The sequence below is a fragment of the Heterocephalus glaber genome, unplaced genomic scaffold, assembly GCF_053883595.1.
Source record: "Heterocephalus glaber isolate CG9 unplaced genomic scaffold, H.glaber_assembly_v1.0 deba00001600, whole genome shotgun sequence".
In the NCBI taxonomy this organism is placed as follows: domain Eukaryota; kingdom Metazoa; phylum Chordata; class Mammalia; order Rodentia; family Bathyergidae; genus Heterocephalus; species Heterocephalus glaber.
In genome coordinates, this window is record NW_028258372.1 from 13,379,425 (window position 1) to 13,395,383 (window position 15,959).

At 46.1% G+C, this 15,959-nt stretch overlaps 1 protein-coding gene and 1 long non-coding RNA gene across 8 annotated transcripts in view; one reads left to right on the forward strand and one right to left on the reverse strand.

The window, feature by feature from the left end:
- Tnr (tenascin R) overlaps positions 1 to 15,959 on the reverse strand; it is a 434,816-nt gene that overhangs the window by 57,824 nt on the left and 361,033 nt on the right. For all 7 annotated transcript variants that reach the window (XM_087194348.1, XM_004853393.3, XM_087194345.1 and 4 more), the window contains 2 exons: positions 11,590 to 11,859; positions 5,752 to 5,937 (listed from right to left, as the gene is read on the reverse strand). In XM_087194348.1, the coding sequence (XP_087050474.1) occupies positions 5,752 to 5,937; positions 11,590 to 11,859 (456 nt within the window). The remainder of the gene's footprint in view (positions 1 to 5,751; positions 5,938 to 11,589; positions 11,860 to 15,959) is intronic.
- The window catches only part of LOC110350904 (uncharacterized), a 79,080-nt gene that overhangs the window by 14,650 nt on the left and 48,471 nt on the right, over positions 1 to 15,959 (forward strand). The window lies entirely within an intron of this gene.

The window sequence follows — 15,959 nt, forward strand, 5'->3', positions numbered from 1 at the left end:
GCCTTACCAAAGTGACCACTTGAGATCACTGTGACTTTGTCCAAAGGAGCCTGAGTGAAGCTTGGTCCTAGCCCCCTGGCCAGTGCTCCACTCCCCTTCTCAGAAAGGCCTCGAAGGCCTGTACTGTTTGGTTTTGGGCACTGGCCTGTCAGGAGAGGGCAGGCAGAGGGAAGTGGGCATCAAGCACTTGGTCAGTGCTGATTTGCCAGCTTGACTCCTTCTGAAATCTGGGATTTCTTTGTGGAAAATCCTCTTGTGAACAAGCCTTCTACCTACTCACCTTGAGGAGCCCATCTGACAAGGAGACCCCACTCAGCCCTGAGGAGGAAGTATGGGGCTCGGTCGGTGGTCTCTCTTTTGTCCCCCAGAAACCAGAGAACTTGACTGAGACATGCTGGCAGACACCAGCTCTCTCCCTTTCTCTGTGTGTGAGTGTGGGTGTGGGTGTGCATATGGTGTGTGAGTACATGTGTGATATCATGTGTGGAACGTGTACATGTGTGCATGTATGTGGTGGAGGAGTAGGTTGCGGCTGCGTGAATGTGAGTGTGTCTGCATGTGTGAGTATACAGAGTATGACTGTATCTGTGTGCACATGAGTGTGTCCTGTGCCTGGCCGTGAGTCTGTTTTCTTGCAATTTTATGCTGTATCACAATGTAGGACTCTTCACTGGGTTTCCTGAGCCCTGTTGGCTGGTGGGTTCCTGATCAATGGCTTGTTGAATGCTGGATAGAGGAGTCACAGCACTGGGAGGCACTGGCTGGAAATGCCTCATGAGGGACCACACAGGCTGGCTCCTTCTGCCATGTTTCCTATCACAGGGATCCTCAAGTGTGGGCTGGCCAAGAAAGAGGCCTGGGGAGAGAGCATAGGTGGCCAAAGGCATAGCCTTCTGCCCTCTGTGGCCACACACTCCTTTCTGATGCAGATCACAGGTCCCCTCTGAAACTGGCCAGAAAGATGTTTACAGTTCACATTAGTCTTATACAAGGAAGCTTGCTGTTGTTTATTTTGAAGGTACTGGGGATCAAACCCAGGATTGCTGTACACTGAGCTACATCTTATCCCTTTGTGTTTTGAAACAGGGTCTCACTAAGTTCCCTGGGCTGGGCCCAAACCTGTGATCCTCCTGCTTCAGCCTCCTGAGTTGCTGGGATTACAGGCATGTGCCACTACACCTGGAGGGAAGCTGTTCTCTGATCACATTCCGGTTGGGAACATAGAATCTCCTTCCTTCCTTTCTTCTCCCTCTTTCCTTTTCTTCTTCCCTCTTTCCTTCCCTCTCTCCACTAGGAATTTTCCTTGTGGCTTTTCCTTGCTACCCAGACAGTGAATGGTGTTGTCACTAAGCCAGAGGTGCCTGATGAGCCTGTAAAATTTATAGACTTGGGGACCCCTGTGTGCCTCCAGGTATGGTACACAGGCCAAACAGACATTAACTGGGCTAAGAGACTGAGCCCGATCCTGAAAAGAACTTGTCATTAAAGGCATGGAAGCCACCCAAGGAGGGGAAAAGTCATTGGTGAAACTGAGTCCATTTTTCAGAAACAAATTCCTCCTCCAGAGGGAATTCTCTGGCTACTGCAGAGAATAGTGGGGGAAATGTCTGGTATTTTATTGTTTTGTTTTGTTTTTGGTACCGGGGATCGAACTCTGGTCCTTGCGCTTGCACAGCAGGCGGAAACCACTGAGCTAAATCCCCGGCCCAATGTCTGGTATTTTAGAGCCCAGCTTGGGCTCTGTGTTTGTGAGGGGGATAAGGAGGGGTGCACTGCTGTGAGCCCTCTGAATGATCAAGGACTTCCAGAGTCAGGAAAGGCCTGGTTTCCTCAGCAAAAGCATCAATGGTGGCCTCGAGACAAAGGCTTCTGCAAGGAATAGAAATACAGATGCCATCCATCTCTAAGGGTTGAGGTTGACTGTGGGAACCAAGGGAACCTGAATGTGGGCCAGAGAAAGATCAGGCTGCCATGGGTCCAAGTCTGAGCTTTTCGGAGATGAGTTCAATTAAAAGACACAGTGGATACTGAGGTTTCTGTGTGTGCCAGACTCCATGCTCGGTGCTCACACATTGAGGTGAGCATGATTTCATTTCATCCTTGAGTCCACCCTGTGAGTAGATAGGAGGTCTTTCAGCACAGGAATTTAGGGAATTTGCCAAGGGTGCACATCTGTGAAGCTGGGTGCCTCAAACCTGGGTGGGTGAGGTCACAAGTTGGGCTCTGAGTGAGTGTGTCTTGCCTCAGAATTCCCCAGGGCTCTCACATGCAGGCTGTGGCTCAGCAGGACTGGGGAAGAGGGCACTACTCTACTGTCCCCACACACCTCGGGTCCCCACGGTGCAGCATGGCACCATGCTGCTTGGAGGAGGTCCTCCTAAATCACGCTTTTGCTTATAGGGCTTAGCTCCACTTGTTTCTTCACCGTCAGTGCTCACTTCCTCACTTCCTGCTCTATCAGCAGTGCTGCCTCGAATGCACTAAACCATCCCCTCATTAAAGCCGCGTGATGATTCGATGCAGTCAGTGGCATTATTCCCCCTCCACAGAAGAAGAAGCAAAGGCTTGGAAGGTTGGTCAGTTTCCCCAAGTCACAAAGGAAGTGGAGGCCTTAACTATGTTACACAGAGCCCAGTCTTCAAATAAGACAGGAGTCTTCTGGGGTCTCACATAGGCCGTGGAGGATGAAAGACTTTCTTCTTAAGAGTCCAAGTGGGGAAGGAGGGAGAGAGCACAATTTTTTAGAGCTGGAGTTGAGCTTAGCCCTCTCCCCCTTCTCGCTTTCATGGCCCTTCCTTCCCTTCCCCCAGATACTGCAGCCAAAGTGAACGATCCTTGCATAACTAGCGTTTCCACAAGGCGTGTGTATTGGACTTGATTGCCTTTCTACCTGTAATCCCTCTGTAAATCTCCCCAGCGGTGAGCTCTCTGGGATAATCATGTGAGGTATACATATGTTTATATATATGTATATATATATTTGTGATTATATATATATATATGCATGTATACATAATTTTTTATAAGAGCAATTCTAACACAAAATATCTACCTATCTAAGCTCATTACCCAGAAAAATTTTCCCATCCTTTCTAGGTCTGTTGCATTGACATTTGGACTGTTCTTTACTGTTACGGTTAGTGTCTAGATGTCCTCCCAAAGCCTCATGTGGTCATAGGTGGGGCTTTTCAAAGGTGGCTGGATCTAGAGTGTGGGATGCTGGGATCAAGGATGCGTGATTACTAAGTTAGTCCTCTGATTGGTTTGCATGGTTCTGGGTAGGATTAAGGGTGCCCTACTGTGCGGTGAGTGCTACCCTTCCTAAGGGTGGGTAGCCTGGATGTAATACAAGGGACAGAAAGAGGGTCCTCATTTGTCCCTTACTGCTTGCTGCTTTGGTTCTTCACTACTTTGCTGCTTTCTGCCTGCCATGAACTCTTTCTCCTCTGAGATGCCTCTTTGCCATTCCACTCTGCCTAGGAGCCAGCTGACTATGAACTGAAACCTCTACACACTGTGAGCTAAATAAACTTTTCCTCCTTTAACTTTGGGTGTCAAGTATTTGGTCTCAGCAAAGAGAAAAATTAACTAAGACACTTACATTGTATTTGTCTAGTAATAGCAGCCATAGAAGGGATCCAGTGGACTGGGACTCGGAAGTTCTAAGTAGCTCTGACTCACAACTGTGCCCTTTTTTAGCTTTGTGAATCTGGGTACACATTTTCTGACTCTCTAAACCCCACTTTCCTCATCTATAAAATGGGAATGCTAACAACACCTACCTCTTGAAGTTTTTGTGAAGATTAAATTTAACTGAGTGAAGGTTCCTGGAAGAAGATAGATAACCAATAAATGTACAATCTTCTTTCTTTCCTGGTAGTGGGAAATAATAAGTAGGATCTGACTTAATTCTCTATGGCTCTCATAATATTATGGCATAACCTCCCCAAAACAATGAGCCATCCTTTTTTCTAAACTGCTAATTGCCAAATCAGCCTGAAGCCATAGGCAGGGATGGGCTATGCTTCCTCTCATATCATTCAGGTTTTTTGTTTGGTGTAATTTTTGTGAATGCCTCTAACTCTCTGCAAGCCCTTACACCAGCTGGTCTGTCCTTTCTGTGTCTAATTCACTCCCGTTAACCTGCTTGGTCAGCAGCACTTCCCATCTCCTTGCTGTATTTCAGGAGTGCATCTGTCTGGAAAAGGCATTTTTTGTATTTACTTTAACTGGCTTAATTTGGCAAGGAGGTCTGGGATTTCAGCCCCGGAGAAAAAACAGCTTTGATTATACTGCCCTTGTTTACCGTATGCACTCGGTGGTGCATCCCTTGTTTAGTGAGATGGTAAATGCTTCTGCAGGGAGCCAAGGCGTAACACAAAGAGTGTTGGCAAGCATGTGGGTGACCCCTGGCTCACACTGCTCTGCACAGTGCTTCCTTCATCTGAAAACCACACCCTGCATTAGCAGTCAGCTACCCTGGGGTGATCCAGTGGGCAGATTATCTTCAGTGGGGGTGCTGGGGAGGCCCCAAAGGAACACTGACTGAGTCCCACACTCCCAGAAAATAGAGTCTGCTTCTCGGCCAGGGATTGTGGTGACTTAGGACACTGCTTTTATCTACACCACCATCCTCTCTTCTTTGACTCTAGCAACAGCTTCCTGACCAATCTCCCTGCTTGGCCCTTGGATTCCTCTGTATACACTGACTCATTCCACTGCCTTATTTCAAATCCCTCAGTGGCTTCCCTCTTGTCGTCTAGAAGGAACCCAGACTTTTAATAGGTGGTGTAAGGCATGGCCAGGCTCTCACGTTATCATACGCCTTTTGCAGTCTATGCTCCCATTGTGGTAAACGTTTGCAGTTTAATCCATTTCTTCATTCATTTCAGAGTTACTGATCTAGGATCTAGTATATGCCAGACACTGTGTTGAGCCCTGGGGATTCAATGATATATAAAAATGTGGTCCAAATTCCATGGAGCTTTAGGTCTGAGGTGAAGATCAATAATCAAACGATTACCCCCATGCAGCTCAGAGGATGACTTGAGCATCGCCGATAAGTGATGTGAGGTGAGGTAACTTGTGAAATGAGGCCGAAGGGTAAGGTGATCCAACCTCACTAGGGAATCACACAGCCTCCTCCCACAGTGCCTTGCAAACAAGGAGCTGAACAGGACGTCAGAGGGAAGCAAGCAAAGAGCAAAGGCCTGTGGCAGGAGGGAGAGTGTGGTGGAGGAGTTAAGGAAGCTGACCCACTGGGCCAGAGCACAGAGAGCACCAGGGGATGGGAAGGCAGGGGTGGAGAAGGCAGGGGAACTGGGCAGGACCTGGGGGCCACAGTAAGGGTGTGGGTGTATCCTAAGAGCAGTGGCAAGGCTCTGGAATGAATGCATAATGACGGTATAATCAGAAATATACTTTGAAAAGAACATTTGGATAGCTTGAAGAGGGGATGAGGTGGGGTTTAAGAAAGTGTGGGGAATTTATTGGAGTGGTTAAGGGAAGAGATGTGAGTGGCTTAGACCAGGTGAGGGTAGTACAGTGGAAAGCAGTAGACACATTTGATAGATAATGAACAGACATTTTTGATATGAAAAGTAGCTGACATTATTTGATAGATAAGTGACAGATTAAATCAATAGGATTTGATTTGTGGATGGGTGGGATGTGGGATGGGTACATTGAGAGAGAGCTATGAGAGTGTACACTGAGCAACCATCATGTTCCAAAGAGGTGGGTCTCACTCACCTGTGAGGGTGGCCCTGGTGGTGGGACCGATGCCCTTGAGGACCAGCATCTCATGGTATTGCTCCCCTGCCAGGGTGCTGTACACGACCTTGTACTCCTGCACTTCTGCCTCACTGTTATCCCACTCAAGGTCAAGGCTGGTTGCTGTGCGGGAACCAACTCGCAAATTCTTGGGAGCATCAATCTCTGAAAATAGACAGACATCACCAGCATCATATGCAGTAATGCGCATTTGGGGTGCATCTTGAATTTTAAAAGCCTCTGGGTGAGACGCCTTCTGACCCTCTGCTTCACCTTCCAGTGAAGCCCGTGCTTGCCCTTAGCTTTTAGTCTGCCATCTCAGACTCTCTGGGCAGGTCAGAGGGTTTCATTTGGGAGTTAGACATCAATATACTTTATGTTTGCACTTCGACCATTCAAGAGTTTCAGTGGTGTGCTAGAAACTTGAAAATGAACAAGATAATATTATAAATTTAAGAACAAAACAAAGAAAACCTCAGTAGGAGAAAATCAGGGATAATACCAAGTGATTTAAATAGAATAGAGCAATATCAAATTTGAGCATGAAGCAAAAAGGAGATGGTTGATTTCGTGATGTCTTCTCCTGGATTTACCTGTACAGACACAGCTGGAAGGCTATCAGCTTAGAAAATTGAGGTATAGATAGAGGATGTGATAGAACGGGAAGAACATGGGCTTTGCAGCCAGGCCCGAGTTCGATCCTCAGCTCTCACCCCTGCAGTAATGGGACTAATGGACATGTTTTTTGCTCTTGTGAGGACTCTATGGGCACCTGTATAGCAGAGGCAAATAAAATTGATAGTCTACATTGCTGAAGAGATTACGCAATATGTGTCAAGTTGCCTGCTACAAAAATAGATATTCACGTCCCAAACTGGGTTTCTGTGGCCCCTTAAACTCTTCCTGAGTTCCAGCATTATGGCCCCAAAGCTGCTCTTGGGGTTCTCAGGATTCCAGTGCAATGAAGGGCATGTCAGCATTGGATTCTCTCCCGTCACCCCAGGGGAGCTGCTTCTCTCCCCTGCGACCAGGCCAGCTCCTTCAGCTCATTTAAGGAAGAATAACATAAACAACTTGTGTAATAAGATGCCGCCCTGAAAATCCGTCACTTCAAAAGTTCCAGACATTTCTTGTCTTTGAGACACGCATTTAACTTTGGAGTGGAACAGCCAATTTGTTCTGAGAAAACCTCGGGTGGACTGTTGCAATTTGCAAAAGCAAGGTTTGTATCCGCCAATTGTTCTTGTGAAGAGGAGAATGCTGTGAATCAATCTGAAAGCAGAGGCTTCCGTGTGAGAAGTATTCTGTTTAGTGATGTAAATTGGGTGAATCTTTTAGCAGATTTATGTCTCTGCAGCTTATTTTTCTGAGAAATGTTTCTTCATTCAATGTACTTTGGCATGCGGGATCCTGTACATTCTTGGCATGTTGAGTATGTTATTTACGTAGCAATTGGTTGGAGAGGCAGGTGGAGGGGCTTGCCAGGCAGCATAGCCCTCAATCTGAGGTGGGAGAAGAGACTGGACAAATGGCCTGGGTGGGCTTGGGGTGTGTGTGGCCAGAGCTGAGCCAGAGCAAAAGCAGTTGAAGTTAGGGTCAGGGTTAAGCTTGAGACTTCACATAATGCTCTTCACAACTACAACCTGATAGCTTGGAAATCTCTCCTTTTTATAAGAACAGAGTAGAATCACTGCCAAAAGTTTTGGGATTTTTGGTCACAGGGCTTGCACCCTGTAGTAAGGGCAGTGTTTTCTCTGAAAGGGACTAGACACTTTCAAAGTCAATAATGCTGAGAGGTTGTTCCCAGAGTAGGGCCTTGGAAGGTGAGTCTCAGAATGGGGAGAGGTGAGCTGGCTGGCCCTCTGGGTCTAGAAACCTGATGCCTCTGAGGGGCAGTTGAAGGACACCCCTTCCAACCCCCAGCTGGAACTGAGCTGGTCTCTGTAACATGTCAGTAAGCCAGGAATGAGGCAAAGACCCCTGGGTTTGTGAGCTCTGGCAGTATCTACTCTTGGTACTATTATTTTTTGTATCGGGGATCGAACTCAGGACTGGACTTTCCAGGCATCTACTCTCTAAAACATAGGTTAGATCACTAATTCCCCTGGCTTAAACCTTTCCTGTTCTCTGCATTGTACACGCCTAGTCATAGCCTGCAGGGCTCTGAACGAATTGGTGCGGCCTGCTTCTCAGATGTCACCTCCTAACACTTCTACCCCTATTCATTGTGGTCCAGCTGAATTGCCTTTTTCCTTCTCTCGAAACACACCAAGGTGATTCCTACCTCAGGACCTTTGCACTACACTGCTTTTGCCTAAAATGCTCTTCTCTGGATCTTCCCATGACTTAGGTCATATAGGTCTTCATTAAAATATCATTTCCTGGGGACTTTCCAAATTCCAAAATCTAATGGAGCTTCCTTCTATCATATTTCTCTTCTTATAGTAGTCACGATTGAAATGTTGTATTTTTCTTTTCATTGTCCAATTTCCCCCACTAGAATGTCATTCGTATATACTGGGATCTTGTGTATCTTGTATATCTTGTTTGTTCTATCGCCTCAGTGCCTAGAACAGTGCTTAGACCCCAGCAGAAGTTCAATAAGGCACAAAAATGACCATTATCTGTTCTTTGTTTTGTTTGCTACCACAAAGCCTCTGGGAAAGTCTTATTACCTACTTTAGCTGTGAGATTTTGAGGATGCATAGGGTGAGTGGTACAGGGAAAAGGGCAGCTTTGACAAGGGCAGCTGGTCTTGCAAGGGGAGAAAGGCCCCTCTGCTATCTTACCAGACCATTGGCTGAGTTGGCAAATGCCATCCAGACTGAACTTGTGAAAGAACTTCCTGGAAGATCCCAGAGGGCATCACTGCCAAGTAGATGGAGCTTGAACCTTGTGGCTGGGATGTCATATTAGTTTCCCAGGGCTGCCATATGTGGATGTCTTTCCAGGAAATTATTGTCTGGAAGTCTGAGATCCTGGTGTCTGAGCGCTGTGAGAGGCTGTGGCATATTTCCGTCTCAGCTTCCAATGATTTGATAGCCACCTTTGGCATTTCTTGGTTTGTATCTCTGCCTTCATCTTCACATGACATTTCTTTTGTGTGCATGTCTGTTTCTGTGTCTAAGTTTTCCCTTTTATAAGGACCTATCTCCAAATAAAGTCACATTCATATAACCTGAAGTTTAGGGCTTTAATCCCTTTTTAGAGGACAGGGTTCACCCCATAACATTAAGTGAGGTTTGGAGCATTCAGGTCAGATGTGGCAGTGGCTGAATTCTGAGGGTTAGGCTGAAAGGGAAGAGCACCAGGGGACAGGACAGTCCCAAGAGTCCCCCAGGAGGGCAGCTGAAAGCAGGGTGGCTGAGGTGGGGAGATTCTGGGGTGGCTTCCATTCTTCTTGCCTGGTCTCTCTTTCATGCCTGAGTTTGCTGGACTTCCATCACAGTTCTTTCTTTTTTCAAATAGCTCTAAACCCAGGCAAATATCCTACACACCATGCAGGAAGCAAATCTCTGTTTTAATTGCCTGTGGAATTAGTACACTCCTAGTGTCGAAGCCAACACCTGGAAAAGCACTTTGGTTAATTTGAATTTAAGCGGCGTTTTGCAATGACTGAGGGCCCTACTGTGAGTCTGGGTACCCTTTCAGCATTTAACTGGCACCTGCCAAGCCCGGACTTTGAGAGTCTGGCTGCAAAACTGTCTTCCCACTCTATGGCTTCTCCCAGTCATGGAGCAGAGGCAAGTAGATCCAAGATGCAGGCTGAGTCTGCACGGAGGAAGCAGCCGCCTAACTGCTGCCAATCCACCAGGCAGCCGGAGATGGAGAGTCACGAAGCAGCAGCAAACTGAAGCTCAGGGGGGAGCTCCAAGGAGGCAGAATGTGATTGTCTTGATTGGAATTTTCCTGGGCCACCAGCCAATCCTGCTTGCATCTTGTCGACCTGAACATCGAGAATTTTCTTTTCATCACACTGCTTGAGAGCTCTCTTCCCCTTTTTGCCTCTTCAAACTCCTTATCAGAGCACAGCACAAAGAAACCACTTTTCAACCTCAGTCTATCTGGAAATGAAGGAAAGAATGCAGAACTTGAGGTCCACAGCAGATACCACCACCCTGAGCAAGTGGTGCTGTGTGTGTGTGTGTGGGTGGAGGAAGGCCGACCTTGAATTTTCTAACCAAGAAGGGATTCCTGGCTCATGCTGTCCCAGGAATGTTTTTGGTTAAATGAAGGAGAAGAAAGGAAGAGAAATGGGCAGAACTTGGTTTTTTTCTCCCAAAAGCACACTCAGTCTCTAGGGATCCCAAGACATGCTTAGTGAAAAAATGCCTCTGGCCACATCCTAGTGAGGGAGTGGAATCTGGTACAAGCACAGCCAGGAAAGCCTTTAAGGGTCTCCTGCTGAATCAAGTCCAGACTTCTGCAGTTTGCTACACTTGTTTCCTTTGAAGGCAGAGATCTCTGAGTGGAAGGAGCTCCATCACCAGACTCCTGGCCTCTCTTTTTTTGCTGCAGAAATGGATCTAATTAATGTGAAGTTTTGCAGCAAGGCCTGGGCACAGCCTCTCTGCCCTCTCTCTCCTAGGATGGACTGCTTTCAGGGATCAGGTCTCTAATCTGAGCAGTCTCCAGTTCTGCCATGTAGACAAAGCAGTCCAGGTCCACAGGGGCTGTTCAGGGTGCAAATCCATCTGACTACCACTAAGCTATATGTTCCAATCTAGGAGATAGGTTAGTGTCTGTTTGTCTTACTCTTTGGCTTATTTATCATGATTAAAAACCCAAGTGGTGCAGAGAGTGCTAGTTGTTGAGGCTCCTGGACTCCATCCTGTGATGGGCTCTTAGGCCACAACCCAGAATAGTGTAGGACACTTGAATGAGTGATTCTTCTGCTCTGTCAGAAGGTGGTGCACATTCTGCGCTCTTACAGATATTATAGGTTCCCTTTGATTTCTTGAACAACTTGAAGTTGGCAGAGACATTCGTTGACACGTGACCTCCCCCAGGGAGAGAAGCCAAGGCTGACAATCTGGACTAAATGCTCAGTCACTAATCTGATCACAGACCTTGTTGACCCCAAGAGTGTGTCAGGAAGCTTGATGGCGCCCGTCCTACTTACCCACTAGCTGGCCAGACTGATGGGTGCTGAGACAGTCTGGGACAAGTCACTCTGAGGTCTGGCCTTTCCTGATTGTTAGACACTCTTTGAGTCCTAACAGTCTTGGGAAGGAGGGGGCAGTAGTCATCACAGCAAGGCAGGAGGTATTCACATGGGCTCAATTCAGCTTCCTGTCTGTGGGAATCCGGCCTCCTGTTCCCCTTATTGCTAGTGTGCACAAATGGTGGGTGAATCATGGATCCCAGGGGAAGGTCTATATGGTTATACAGGTTGGCTTTGTGCAGTGATAAGGTGCATGATTGTAGTCGTGCAGCCATAATAGGTTTAGAGCATTATTACAACAATTTTCAGCAAATGGCATAAAGTGTCTAGAGGAGGAGACACCCTTCCCGAACTCTCCCAAAATTGCCATTTGGGCTAGCAATAGGAAGCTTAAATGTCTTCAAGGAAAGCCTGTCATTTTACAAAGGAGAAACCTGAGAGCCACAAGAGGAAGGGACTTACATGGAGGCATAGATGTGGCCAGCAGAACTAGGGTGAGAAGCTAGTTCTCCTCACTGCTTTCCTATTACCCAGTGATGCTGACATCCACAGGAGGCCCCAACTCTCACGTCCCGTTGCAGCGCTGTAGTGACAGGGATGCGCAGCACACTCTCTTGCTCCTTTCACACACCTTTTGCCTGGACCAGCCTTACCTGTGGTGAACTGGGTGGTCGTAGACTCGCTCTCATTGGTCCCTCGGACTGCACTGATGGACACCTCATAGCGGGAGCCAGGCCGCAGGGCTTGCACTGAGTATTGGCTCAGGGGAGGCTGCAGCCGGAAGGTGGTCTTCCCACCTTCCCCACCCAACAGGCCATATTTCAGGAGAATGAAATCGACTTTGGCACGAGGAGGGGTCCACTCCACAAAGGCCACTGTGTCGGAGACATCTCGTACCAGGATCTGTGTGGGCCCATCTATGACTGGATGAGAAGGATCAGAGAGAAGAAGTTGGTTGAGAAATAAGCCTTCACATCAGCTCTCTCCTTTCCTTCTGACACTAGTTTGGTCAAAGCCAGGATAGGTATCATCACCCCACTTTACAGATGGGGAAGGTGAGGCACAGTAAGATGACACTGGAGCTCAGTTGCCCTGATACTCAGACTCCTCCTTGTACCAGGCTGTAACCTTCAGGTGCTGGCTGTTCCTGTCTAGGGAGGGAAAGGCATTTACTGGCATCTCTTTCTGGATGTGATGGGGCAGATACCTGAGGACAGAGGTCTGGAGTGTGCTTGGAGCCCTGCTCTTCCCTTCCTAGATCCCTGAGGAAATGACAATCTTCACAAACTTCTGGGACTTTGATGTGGTTGTCAAAGGGGTCATCATGAGTGCTTAAAAGTTGTCCCTGTTTAGCCGTACTCACAGGCCAGCCAACTAGCTGCTGACTGTACTCAAACCCAACAGACATTTGCATTTGTGGACCTGAGACATGCCTTGTGAGGTAATGCGCGGCTCTGATTCAAAAGGACTGCATCTTGAGAGTGGCCACTGTGGGTCATTTTTCTTCCCTGGTGGTTGCAAATTTCTGAGACAGCAGGGCACAGCAGGCACACATAGGCCCGCAGGTTCTCTAGTATATGTCCCTCACCTGCCCTGTGCAGCAGAAGGGATGCCTGGAAAAGCTCTCTGGTTTCCTCCAGGGCCACCATCCATGGCTCCAGCTCCTACTTGGGGTCCTTTCATATTGAGTTATACTGAGTAGGGGAAGTGAGAGAATGTAAAGTGGGAATAGAAAAAGAAAGGGCTTAGTGAGAACAGAAAATGGTATTCTGAACTCCTCATGGGATGTCTGCAGGGCTGATATGCCCTTCTTTGAGAATTACTCATTACTTGTTAAAAGAATAGGCTCAGCCTCTGTGTTTGGATTTGCTATGAGACTACAGCCCTTGGGCTGGAGCTCCATACTATTAATATTCTTGAAAGATTGGGAGTTGGCACCAAAGACTCCGGTTCTCTAGTTAATCTGTGGTGAGCCATGTAGTGGTAGACCTGGTGAGGCCATTCTCTACCATATTCATACAGAAATGGGAAGCATTTGATGGGAGATATGGAGGGGAGAGGAGAAGGAAAGGGAGGAGTGGGTAGGGGAGAGGACAAATGGGGAGGGCAGAAGAAGAGAGGGGAGGAGAGAGCAGATATAGACAGAAGCAGAAACGAATGACCATGTGGAGCTTCTAGAAAGATGCAAAGGGTAGCTCAATTTCTAATGTTCCATTTTGTGATGCAAATCTTTTATTAGGGCCATATGAATTTCTGGCCCCGGGTTTCTGTGAGATGCTCTATGTCCTTCCCGTAAATTCTCTTTTGCTTCATCTAGTTAAAGTAAATTTTCCTTCCTTAATACCTTAGAGTCTTGGCCAAGACTTGTTTTTAACCAGCATGGCCTGGATCACCTTCTACTTTGTCTCCAGGGAGAGGTCTTTCCCCTAGCACTGTCCCAGGCCAGCCTTGAGTCTCTCGCCTTTTCAAAGATCACTATTTCCCTGGGGACCCCACACTCATTCTGGAGCTAATTCTCTCCTGATTTCTATTAAGCAACTTAAGACTTTTGGTCTGATACCAGCCAAAATGAAAATCACCAGACCATTTTTGGGGCCATCTGGTTTGGAGTTAAAGCAAGTCCTGGTTTTCATATTTGACGGAGTCATGTGATTTCACAGGAACTATTCAGATGGCTTCTATTCAGCATGCTGGGCTTGGTGGCTTTAGATAACTAGGACCTTTTAAATTTCATTTAATTGAATTATGAGATGGGGAATAGTCTCCTAGCTATGGTATAAGCTTAATGCCTGAAACAAAGTAGACAGTCAATGAGTGTGGGGTAAATGAAATGACTGGATGAGTCTCTTCATCCACAAGCAAGAAGGGGCAGAATTTCAATGAACTGGAACTTCTGGGAAAAAAAAAAGACATCAGGACCACAGAAAGCTTTTGTCCTTCAACTGTTTAGATCCAAAAACACTAATCATAACGGATTGACCATATTAGAATGTGATTATGTAGCACAGAGGGCTCTAGCTGCAGGAGGTCTTGTATTTGCATTTACAAAATGGCCTGTCTGGAAAAAGCCAGTCTGAGTGCAGATGAGGGCTCAGCGCTTCACAGGAGGGGGTTGGTGTAGATCAGACCTTAGTAGACGGAAATAATTAAACAATCTTTTCCTAAAAACAGCAGACAAGGTTGTGAGCCATCTTTTCTGTCACCACCCTTGGATTCTGCCCTTTGGTTGGTCACTTGGCTGGTAATGTCCTATTTCAGTCAAAGAAGCATCACCTTGCTTTCAATTTAGGCCCTAATTTCCAAACAAACATAAGCCCCACTCATAAAGTAAATTGGAATTCTTGTGTTTCTTTTTCCATTTTTTTCATGGCTACTGTACACAATGCCAAAATACTAACAGGACATTGTTTTCTTAATTGAAAAAGAATCTGCCTATTTTACCATGGCATCTGAAACTTTAAATTTTTTTTTTTTTTTTTTTGGTACCAGGGATCGAACTCGGATCCTTGCACTTGCACAGCAGGCGATGAAACCACTGAGCTAAATCCCCAGCCCCTGAAACTTTAAATTTTAATCTCAAGGGATTTCCACTCCCCTCAATATTGGAAATTTTATGAAATTGTGGTTAGAATGGAAGACTAAGTCTGGGTTGGACTCCCTCCTCTAAGTACTTTCATTACTTGGGAAGAAAAATATTCAATTGTCACGTTCTCTCTCCTCTTGTGAACTATCTCCTCTTTCTAGCATTTTTTTCTTTACTAGTGCTTTCTCAATATCAGATCACAAGAATGGTTTGGGGACCTCAAACCATTCCATCACAGAAGTGGAAAATCTTTGCTTGTTATCAAATGTTAATTCTTCAGGTTCCAGGATAACCTTGGGGCTGAGCTGTGCCCTTGGCCTTCTGGAGATTCCTGCAGAGCACTTTAGGTTTCAGAGCCGTGGGGTTTCTTATAAAGCATATTTGGATTAGAACAGTGCCCTTTTTTTGAGTGAAAAATTTTTTTCAAGAACAAAATCTTAAACAGCTATACAAAATATAAGATGTTTTGGAATGGAGCTGCCCTCATTGGCACATGGGAGAGTGAATAATTAGAGGTGTGGATCTCCACCAGATCCTGGCATCAGGGCATAGCCATGGAACCTCAGTGCAGGATGCAGGATGAGAATAGAAGCTGATGCCACTATGGCTTTTAACCAGGTTTCCTGGGCTGAGCTTGAGGCTCAGCACCCAGTGTTATGTAGTTTGGATGTAAGCAGAAAAATATGAATCCCTAATCCATAAACATGGTCTTGTGACACAGTCTTACTGTTCTCTCTCTCTTACTTCCTTCTTTTTTTTTTTTCTTGTCCTGGATTTCAGGCTAGCTGTCTAGGGTATCAATTTCTGTTTATGAAAAATAAAACTATACCAATATTCACCCATCTCAGTTTTTGTTAATGACAAGAAAAGTTGCTTGACTTCTGAATCCTACTCAGCTCTCTTATCAATAAGATGAAAAACAAAAATTGATACTATATGCTATTTATAACTTTTGAGAAAGTCTTGGTGAAGGCACATACATATGCATCACAATGGCTAATTTAAAACATGGAAGTTGAACATCCCTTGTTAGCTAAGGAAACAATAAGGCCAAATATGACACAGCTAATGAATCAATCCTACAAATACAATGATCTTGAATGAAAGGAACTGTGGGAATGAAAGAATAATCAACTTAAATTTTCACCTTGAACAGGGGTCTAACTTTACCTACTGTTTTTAAATGGCTTGTCTCCTATTGCTTTCACTTGTGAGCATATGTTCTGGGTAGATGTGTATATACCAAGTGTCACTCTCATCAGCGCAGTGCTAATCACTCTGTGAACTTCATCTAATTTAATCTTTATATCATCTCAATGAAGGAGGGGTTATGCAAAATGGATTGAGGTTTGGGAAGGTTTAGCTGACTTTTGCCAGATCTCATGCTAGGTAAGAGTGAGTCAGTTCTTGTTTGTTCCAAAGCTCATGACACTAGGAGGT